Source organism: Prionailurus viverrinus, chromosome D2, assembly GCF_022837055.1.
Source record: "Prionailurus viverrinus isolate Anna chromosome D2, UM_Priviv_1.0, whole genome shotgun sequence".
Lineage (NCBI taxonomy): Eukaryota > Metazoa > Chordata > Mammalia > Carnivora > Felidae > Prionailurus > Prionailurus viverrinus.
This window is the reverse complement of record NC_062571.1, coordinates 88637433-88647356: the sequence shown is the minus strand read 5'-3', so window position 1 is coordinate 88647356 and position 9924 is coordinate 88637433. Positions and strand designations below refer to the sequence as shown.

The following is a 9924-nucleotide window of genomic DNA, read 5'->3' as shown; positions in this document are numbered from 1 at the left end:
GTTTGCTGGTCACAGAGGCAATTCTCTACTGTTCCCAAATAAACCTGTCTTTTGCCGGTAAAATAAACGGTAGCTTTATTTTTAAGGTTGACAGGTGTGATTAATTTTAACGAACAGCAGACACAAAAGGACCTGTGAGGACTGAGTAGAAGTTGTCTTTAGGTAAGGAACATTTACATTTAAAAGGAAAATCGCCTTTTGTGCTAGGAAGAGAAGGAGGACTCTAAATTTGCAGAAACTTTCATCAATGGGAAAGACACCGTTACCACCATACCCTCATTTCCCTTGTTTGCTCCTCAAAACAAAGTCTTTATCTTTAGCCCATAATAGCAGGTAAGGTGGTGGTAAGCCATCTCAGGGACCTACTCAGCTTCCCTGGGTTTCTTCCATGTATACAGGAGGAATCCGTGTTACTAAACTTCTGTTTCTCCTCCACTTCACTTGTCCCTTATCATGGGGAGGTGTTAACAAAAGTGAATTTAAGTATCTAATTGGCTTTACTAACTGATTCACAAATCACGCAGCACCCCGTGCAGCAAATAGAGGACAGCTCCGCAGAACTAAACAAAGGAAAGCTTTTTCCAGGCACAGAGAATGAATAAGACGAAAAACAAGAAACTTACTGACAAATGCCTTGTTGAGACAAGCTCGCTCTCCCGAGGATCTAGGAGTAAATTTCCTGCTCTAGACTCCAAGAAATTCCATGCTGCCTAGTTAGAGGCTACAGTCCTGCGGTTACACCCCCAGGTCTGCAGCAAGGAACACCAGTAGAGACAAGAATCCAAACCCGGGCCCAACACACGGCAAAGGTGCTCTCCACCTAACCTCCGCAAGCTCGGTAAAGTCGGGGAGGCCCCGCTGGAGGTGTCTGCACATGCGCAGTCACCGACTCCTCAACTGCCAATCGCAAGCCTGGAAGACCACGTACCCCCACCCCCACCTCCCCTACTCTGAGTTTGCGGCCCCAGAGACTTTAAACATGCGCACTAGCACCTGTGTTCAGCCTTTGAGCCCCGCCTCAGCTCGAGGCTCACCGCGCCTGGAGCGCACTGCGCAGGCGTGCCGCGGGGCGCCCCGCCCCCCCGCGCAGGTTTGGCCCAATCCCAACCGAGGCGCCAACCCGGAGGGAGTCTGCGAGCGAAGGGAATGGCGGGGCGGCTGGGGCCTCCGAGCGCGGAGCGGGTGGGAGCCACGGACCCGGCTGAGAAGGCAGGAGGTAGTGCTGGGCCCCGACGCCCCTGGGAGGTGGGGCGGGGACACGCGGCGGCCCCCCAACCCCCGCTCCTCCCGCCGCCGAGGAAACGCAGGGTCACCGCCGGCAGGTCGGCCTCGGCTGTGTGAAGTAGCCCCGGGGACACCCTTTCTGTTGGGCCGAGCGGCTCTCTGCGCGCAGCTCCTGAGTGAGCCGCCTTCCTCTGTGCTCGCAGCCACGTCTGGGCGTCCCTGCTGCCCCAGAACGGTTCTTACCCGGGCATTCTTTTCCGAGGCTGGGTCCAGGCCGGCGGCACGCGGCGTCCGCGCTGTTTTTCTCCCTGACGCCGACCTGAGTGAGCTCCCAGCTCCGCGGGCAGGGGTGGCGCCAGCCGGCCCCGCGGTGCGCTCCTGGAACACTCCCCTCCCTCGAGGGGCTGAGCCTGCCCTCGCTCCCTTCAGACCCACCTACACTGGTGCAGCCTTGGGACCCCGGCGCGGCTCCGGGGTGTCTGTCCCACAGAGGAGAGGTGTGAGTAGCGAACCTTCGCACGCAAGGCTCGCCTGGAGCAGAGCGTGGCAGCCAGGCATGAAGAGGAAAGTGGGACGGATGCATATGCACCCCTTGTATTAAACGCCTCCGATGGCCAAGGCTGCGCCAAAGGAGCCTTCCGGTGTGGCTGTTTCAGGTGCCTCCCCTAAGCTAGTCCACGTGGGTGGTTTAGTCACTTCACCAGTGGCTGCGTTTGCGCTGCTATAATGCAGTACCCTAACCTGGATCGCCCGGTGACCACTGAACTTTGCTTCTCGTGACTCCGGAGGCCGGAAGTCTGGGACCAAGGCATCGGCAGATAGGGCGTCTGGTGAGGACCAGCTCCCGGTGCCTGCGTGACCATCCTCTGGCTGCATCCTCACGGGGGGCGGGAAGGGCCGGGGAGTTGTCTGGGGTCGCTTTTATAAAGGCACTGCTCCCATTCGTCAGGACTCCGCCATCATGACCCAGTCACCTCCCCAAAGCCCCATCTCCTGGCACCATCACATCAGACCAGAGTATTTCAACATGCGTTGCACGGTGCTTACTACATAGGAGAGTGTCCTTGCCCTTTGCGCTTCACACCGGGGACTTCTGGTCCTTGTGTCTGAGGTCTTGTGTCTGCAACTCAGTCTCAAGGTTCAGAAATGTTAGCAATGGGGGATCGGATTATTTGTTAATTCAACAGGTATTTCTTACCAGGCTGTGCTTTGCCTTATGGCGGGCACTACATAGGCAATAGAGGGTAAAAACGGTGCAGCTCACTGCCTAGGCTGTTAATAATACCTGGGGAATTGGTTGCCCAAACAAACTGTAAAGATCAATTTGGGGTCACTTGGGCCAGTTAGCTTTAAAACTACAGCCATATGCAGAAGTGTGTATGGTGAAAGACAAACATCCTCCTTCCTAGTCCTACCCTCCAGAGGTAACTACTGCTGAGAATATTTTGGTGATTCTGGCCACAAATTATCTGGACGTGGTATGCATATGTTTGTAGACTGGCATATATTTCACCTCTTCTTGTAGCCATATGGGAGTCTATATGCACAATTTTTTACTGACTTTTCATCTGTCTAGGGTCTCCTTCCATGTTTAATGCATAATGAATCTACCTCCTTTTCAATGGCTGCACAGTATTTTGTTGTGGGGATGGATCGTACTTTTCGGCTGATGGGCATCCACGTTGTTTCCCACTTTTGACATGACAAATACTGCTTCCGTGTCTTTTAACATGCCTTTTGCATACTTAGATGAGCATGTCTCATACATAATTATGCCTTCAAAATGCTGATGTAGTAAAACTGTCCTCTGAAAGGTCACATCAGTTTCCAGCCTACCTGTATGTGAATTTCCCCACATCATCTCACTGGCCATTGTCAGACTTACTCATCTTTACCAACCAGATAGGTACGATATGCTGTTTTCATCTCATTAATCACGACCGATATTGTATATCTTGTCAAATATTTATGGGCCATTTGTAAAATTTTTGCTTAACTGTCCCCTCCTTTCTTCCACTCTTTGAAAGCAGTGATTGTTTACCTTCTTTATATTGACTCATTGCTTTTTTTAAAAGATTTTATTCTAAGTACTCTCTGCACCCAACATGGGGCTCAAAATTGTAACCCTGAGAGCAAGAGTCACATGCTCTATGTGCCAGCCAGGCACCCCTGACTGGTTGCTTTTTAGAAACTTTTTATTATGGAAAAATTTAAGCATATACAAAAGGCAAAAGCAAAGTATAAAATTACCCCCATGAGCCCATCTTTTCCACTTTGACAGTTATAAGCTTTTGGCCAACCTTGTTTCCTTTTTATCCTCACCCACTCCACTATTTCATTTTGAAGCAGCACAGGCATCATAGCATATCATCCATAAATATTTCCATATGTATCTCTAACATCTCTAAAATATAGTACTGTACTCTTTCCAGAAAACTAACCACAGTAGTACTGTCCTGTCTGAGTAACAGCTACAATAGTTCCTGTTTCACCAAAAACCCAGTTTTCAAATTTCTCTGATTATGTCACCACTGTTTTTTAAAGTGCACTTGTCGAATCAGGATCTAAATACAGTCCGTTTTTGAGTATTGAGTATATGTCTTTTTAATCCCCTTTCATCTGTAAGGATCTTCCTTTTTTCCTCCCCCCCCCCAAAAAAATTTGTTAAAAATCCTGATGTTTTCCTGTAAAGTTCCCGGTCTGGATGTTGCTAATTGCATCCCCATGTGTCCTGTGTTCCTGTATTTTCCCTAAATTAGTATTTAGATTAAGACAATTAAAAGGCATTACTCTGACTTCTTTTTTGGCAAGAATCCTATGTTGTATTTTTACATCAAGTGGCTCATAATGTCCATTTATCTCTCTTGTGACCTTAGTACCATTAATAATTGCCAACATCTACTAGTTCATTAAGTGTCTATATTGGTTATAAACAAGTGAATACGAAATATTCTACTGACAGGCTTCAGAGTAATTGATTATGTATATAGAATAGCTCTTTGTATTTATGTGCAAATGACATGGTGTCTTATTAAATTTTCTTACTATTCACTGTGGGTTTTTTTAATAAGACTCTAGAACTTTCTAGTTAATTAGCCATCTGCCGGTTACAGTGACTTTTGACCCCTTGTTTCCAGTTTTGTTTTGTTTTTTGCCCCTCCTTTCTTTTCCTTTCATTATTACGTCATGAGGTTTGACCCAGTCTTGAATAGTACAGGCAGTGAAAGTTCACCCCTCCCCTTGCCCTGAGTTTTATTAAGGGAAACTCTGTGGTATGATTTCACACTTTAGGAAAAGTTGACCATGAAATAGCCTGACTCCTCTCGAATTCAGTGTCTACCTCAAGACAAGGGGCAAGAGCACCACTCTGGCTGGAGATATGAGCCGCCCTCAGTCCCATACCAAAGTTATTGGACCCTTCCTTGGGCCTTCTCCTTTGGGATTATGAAATGTTTGGTTGTGTCTCCACAGGGCAGGCCAAGTCCTCACAGAAAATTGAAGACTTGATGGAAATGATGAAGAAGTTGCAGAAAGGTCACATGTCTTCTCTGTAACTGAGGCACAGCCTGAGCTTTGGGAAAAGGCGGAAGTGGATTAAGTTCCAGGACTCACAATTCACAACCTTTGGAAATTAACCCATTGGCTCTTTCCTACTTTTTAAAACTTCTCTGAAGTAAAAATATAGCCCAAGGATTTGAAATTAAAGTATAAGGGGATAGAAGGCAAAACATTTCCCCCAAGCCCCCTTGCTAGCCACCCATGTGGTCCCCACCACACTCAGTTAAATCCAGGTTTTCACCTTCACCTCCTTTCCCTCCACCTTACCTCTGCTGCTCTCTGCTTGCTCACATGGCTTCTTCTAGCCATGTTCCCACTTCAGGGAAGGCCTTTTCACTGACTACCTACCACCCCACCCGGGAACTGCCCTCCCCTTGATTTAAGGCCTTCAAGAGGTCTTCCCATATCTGAAGAGCATGCCCCACTCCTTCGCGCTTTAATTAATTCCTTGCCCCTCTATTTTTCTTGACTGCGATGACTACAGCCTGACTCAGTATCTCTGTTTTTTCCCTTGTATCCTCTACCCAGAATGAGAGTCCCTGTAGGGCCCCCAACTCCCTCTGCCTGCCCTGTCATCTCCATTCAACCTCCTTTCCTCCCTACAGCGGGAAGCCTAGAGCCCAGGGTTGAGGTCCTGATTAATCGGATTAATGAGGTTCAGCAAGGTGAGCTCAGGGACAAGCTACATGATTTGCAGGGCCCCTGGTTATAGGATTACTAAGTATGTATTTCAGGACCACAGCAGCAGGTCAAACCAAGGGTGGGTTTTTCTAAAGGCAACTGCTGTAGTCACATGTCCGTGAACCTGGCCCTGCTGCCAACTGAGACCAACAGGAAGGGCTTGGGCTCTGGAAGCCTCATTTCTTGTCCTGTAAAATGTGTCCTCCCCACCCCCTGCCCAGTTTGCTTGAAGACAAATGTGAAACGTCACTATTTGCAAGGAATGCTATAGTTGGATGTTGCACTTACACGTCTGGTTTCTTGTTTTGTTTTGTTTTGTTTTGTTTTGTTTTGTTTTGTTTTGTTTTGGCACAGCAAAAAAGAAAGCCAGTGAGGAGCTGGGAGAGGCCCGGACTGTTTGGGAGGCCCTGCAGAAGGAAATGGACTCACGTAAGCATGCAGGGTTCGGTCACCCAGAGGTCCCCAGCGTCATGCCTTCCTGGACTCAATATTCTGGACCCTTAGCATTCTCGCTGCGGCCAAGGGCTCCTGCCCCCTCTGCGGCATCAGGTCCTACCAGTCTCCCACTCTCTACTGTCCAAGCATACTCCCACCTCAGGGCCTTTGCTAGACTCTTCTGCCCCAGATACCACTGGTTTCTATTGCCATACGTCATCACCATCAGCTCTTAGCTTGAATGTCCCCTTCTGAGAGAAACCTACCCCGGTCATCCCATCTAAAGGCAGCACCTTGTCCCCACCTGATCACATTCCCCTTACTGCTTGATGTGTTTCTTCATAGCCCATATCCCAGTTCAGATGATGTGTCTTTCTCTCCCGTCCATGTAAAGTGCACTGGCATTCTGCAGGACCCTCACAGTCAACCCTTTATCAACATCAGGGCCCTTTGCTGCCACATCAGGGAGTGTGCGCACAAGATGGGAGGGGGCTCAACTCAAGGGGTCCACAGTTGGGACTGGGGTACAGTTGACCCAGACCGCCTGTGTGACTGTGGGCAGGTATGCTCTCTGAGGGTGCAGTGGGTGGTACCTGATGCCTGAACATGTTACTGTGTTTTCCAGTGAGCGGAGAGGAAGTACGTCTGAAAGAGACCTTGAACAAAAAGCAAGGTAATTGTAGCCATTCTGTGTCCAGGCTTTTGCCTTTGTCACCCTGCAGAGGCAGTGTGACAGTCTCTCCACAGCAGCCGAACCCTTTTGAAACCTGAATCCTCTTGCATCCCTCCTGTGGCTTCCACCAGACTTGAAGCAAATTACAAAGCCCAATCGGGTGTCCACGAGACTCCACGTGATCTGACCGTATTAACTATGCCCAGGCCTGATGCTTTAATGGGTTCTCCTGGGGCCCTTGGTTCCTATCCCTGCAGAGACCCTAAGGATCCTCAGACTCCACTGCCAAGAGAAGGAAAGTGAGGCACAGAGGTAAGACCTTCCAGCTGGGCCTTGCTCTTCTTTCCCCTTCATTGTGGGGGAGTAGAGAAAGAGGGAAACTCAGCCATGGACCCAGAGCTCTCATTTCCTCCGTTTTTAAAACGGAGAGGTCAGATGCGTGTCTTCCCACCTTGGACCCAACAGTAGGCAGTAGTGTTAAGAACACTCTCACTCACTGGGATAATCATTCGTTTGCTAGAATACCAAATTCCTTTGGCTGTTTTTTCTTCTGTGCCTGTCACTCTTCCCAAAATAGGCCCCTTGGCTGGCTGTCCACTCATCTGTCCCTTCATTGAGGCATCAAGCCATTCCGTCTCTCTCTATTCATCAGGACCCTTCCATCCACCTCAGAATTTGTGAATCCACCTCTCCACTTCCTGAACATTGGTTTAGCTTATTTTGTGACCAGAGTCACTGAGCCCTGGCATACCAAGACTGGAACTGTGTGGGGAAATTGGGATGAGGTGTGTGTGTGTGTGTGTGTGTGTGTGTGTTCGCAGTTGACCATGCCCCGGTGACTACACTGTTCCCAGGGGGCACATGCTCATGCCCCAACCCATGAAGTTACTAGAGAAGGACCTCAATTTAGAAGGCTACAACACACCCCAAGAGGAGGCAGAAGCCCCACCCAGCCCCATCCTGGGGAGACATTCAGAGAACATGACTGAGGGCTGCTTTGCCTCTTCGCAGGAAGCAGACCATGCTGCAGGAGTGCAAGGAGCGAATTTCTGCCCTGAACTCCCAGATCGAGGACGAGAAGAACAAACAGAGGCAACTGAGGTGAAGCCCAGTACTCCAGGCCAGGTGGGGGGTGAGGGGGCAGTGTGCGAGGATGGGTTGTAGGTGCAGGTAATATCAGGGATGGGGGTTAGAAGAGGAGCTGGCTGACCTGAGGTTTGGAAGGTCAAGGTGGGGAAGGTGCTCCCTGCCAAGCAAAGAACATGGGCAAGCCTCCCATGGTCTGTACATGAAGACCCCTGGCCGGGCCTGGCTGGGGAGGGGTGTCTCAGCCAATGGTCCCTCATCTTGTGTGGCCGGCCCCCAGGTTGGATTTTGAGGAACAGCTGGAGGATCTGATGGGCCAGCACAAGGACCTCTGGGAGTTCCACGTGAGTCACTCACAGCCATTCCTCCCACCTTACACATCTTCCCTAAGAGTCCCTGGCCCCAAACTGAAGGTCACGCCGCAGGCCTCCTTCCTCTCACCGGCTTTTGAGCCAGCCTTAGTGGCCTAACGTCAAAATGGCCCTCAACTCAGTGCTTTATCCCCACCCTCACTGCCACCCGGTGTCATCCTCTTCACTGGTCCTGCCCGCCCTCTCTGCTGCTCCCCCAGGGCCCTGCAGTGACCAGGAGGAGCCCTGATGAAGTCAGGAAAGATTATCCATAGAGAAGATCCATGGATGTGTTTGCAGCCATGACTGCCACAGGGCAGACAGCGGGGAACCAAGCAGACTGGTGTTTGCCCCTTGGGGATCCTAGATACCCAGGGAAAGGGGCAGAGAGAACAGACGTTGGGATAGAGAGAGAGGTTCATTGAAGAGGCCAGGTAAGGGGAAGAGAAACGGCAATGCAGGGCTAGTAAATGATTCTCCAGGGAACACTTCTGGTTAGTGATGCTTTTAGGATCCCCTGTAATAAATGCTTGCCTCACGTCAAAGCTTCCAAGATTACCGAACGTTAACCACCTCGTGAGCCTCTCAAGCACAGCATCACAGGTGTCTGGGGTGAGACAGTTCCAGGTGGAGAGGATGGCCAGTACAAAGGCCCTGAGGCTGGAACGTGCCCTGTGTGCCCAGAGGGCCCGAGTAGTAGGAAGGGAGGTAGGCTTGTCTGAGGTGCATGGGGGTAGGCCAAAACACATGCACAGGCCTCCTTTCTACCTACTCAGAGACCAGAGCAGATGGCCCAGGAGATTGGCGCCCTGGACAGCAGCAAGGAGCAATTGCTCAGGGAAGGTGAGGCCTGGAGATTGGGGAGGCCCTGATTTGCCTTGCACTGCCCTGCTTATCTGTCCCTTCCTGCCGCAGAGAAGCTCGTGGAAGCAAAGCTGGAGGACGTGAAGCATCGTCTGTGTTCCCAGTTTGGGGCTGACGGTTGCTCGACCACTGCTGAGGGGCTCTTTCTCCGCAGCCAGGAGGCAGCAGCTGCAGTGTAAGACGAGCAGGACAGGGACAGGGACAGGGACTGGGGTGGAGGGAGGGAGATGCCAGTGCTGATGCCCACCCCCCTCAGACATATGTTTGAAGAGGAGAACAGGAAGGCCCAGGAGCTCCTAGAGGCTGCTGCCCAGCACCATGAACAGCTGCAGCAGAAGTGCCAGCAGCTACAGCAAAAGAGGCAGAGGTGCGTGTGGAGGCCCTCCCCCCAGTCCTCTAGGGGAAGGTCGCTGAGGCATCTCTGCTCCCTTTTCAGCCTGTCTCCTGGTCTCTTCACAGCCTCTTGTCCTTTCTCCTCCCCTTCCCCCTCCCCACACTCCTACCCTGCCTCTGTCTGTCCAGGCTTAAGGAAGAGCTGGAAACGCTTGGGGTGCAGATCCCTGCTCAAGCCCAAAGCAAACAAGATGAAGGGGCTGGCCCAGGAGAACTTGTGAGCCCTGGGTTGGGTGGCAGGGAGCAGAAATAGCTCATGCAAGGAGCTGGGTGCAGGAAGGCAAAGAAGGGGATCGAGAGTCCTCAGAGGATGGTCTTTGGGGAAGGGTGCTCCCACAGGGCACAAAGAAGACAGAAATGCAGGGGCTGGCAGTGTGGAGTGGGAAGAGGCAGGTTCCAGGGAGGGTATGGACACAGGGATACATGGACATTTCCCTCCTCAGACTCTGACCTCCCACAGGCCAATCCTAAGCTCCTAGGAGTCAGCAAGGAGAAAGACCCAGGGCTGCCCACCAAGCAAGGCCGTACTATGCCCTCCTAGACAAGGACTCTCTTTGCCTTGGAGCATATTCCATGAACTTCAGGAAATAAAGGCACTATTTCAGTACAACTGCCTCAGCTGAGTTTATGCAGAGGGGGTAGGGCTTGTCTGGCCCCTGA

At 51.0% G+C, this 9924-nt stretch overlaps 1 protein-coding gene across 1 annotated transcript; it reads left to right on the top strand.

Moving 5' to 3' along the window:
• The first annotated feature begins 1080 nt into the window (after window positions 1–1080).
• On the top strand, window positions 1081–9848 carry LOC125148447 (synaptonemal complex central element protein 1-like). The gene is made up of 13 exons (XM_047826522.1): window positions 1081–1216; window positions 4696–4758; window positions 5388–5447; window positions 5818–5892; window positions 6524–6571; window positions 6829–6883; window positions 7583–7672; window positions 7938–8001; window positions 8784–8850; window positions 8923–9046; window positions 9128–9238; window positions 9394–9481; window positions 9725–9848. The coding sequence occupies exons 1-13, from the start codon at window positions 1147–1149 to the stop codon at window positions 9803–9805; spliced, it is 996 nt and encodes a 331-aa protein (XP_047682478.1). The 5' UTR covers window positions 1081–1146; the 3' UTR covers window positions 9806–9848.
• Window positions 9849–9924: the final 76 nt, after the last annotated feature.

What these genes read in the sequence shown, in the direction of transcription:
- LOC125148447 (XM_047826522.1), top strand. Translation starts at nt 1,147, where the DNA reads ATGGCGGGGCGGCTGGGGCCTCCGAGCGCGGAGCGGGTGGGAGCCACG. An exon ending in GACCTTGAACAAAAAGCAAG is followed by an intron (nt 6,572 to 6,828) that starts GTAATTGTAGCC and finishes CTATCCCTGCAG; the next exon opens with AGACCCTAAGGATCCTCAGA. An exon ending in GGGCTGGCCCAGGAGAACTT is followed by an intron (nt 9,482 to 9,724) that starts GTGAGCCCTGGG and finishes GACCTCCCACAG; the next exon opens with GCCAATCCTAAGCTCCTAGG.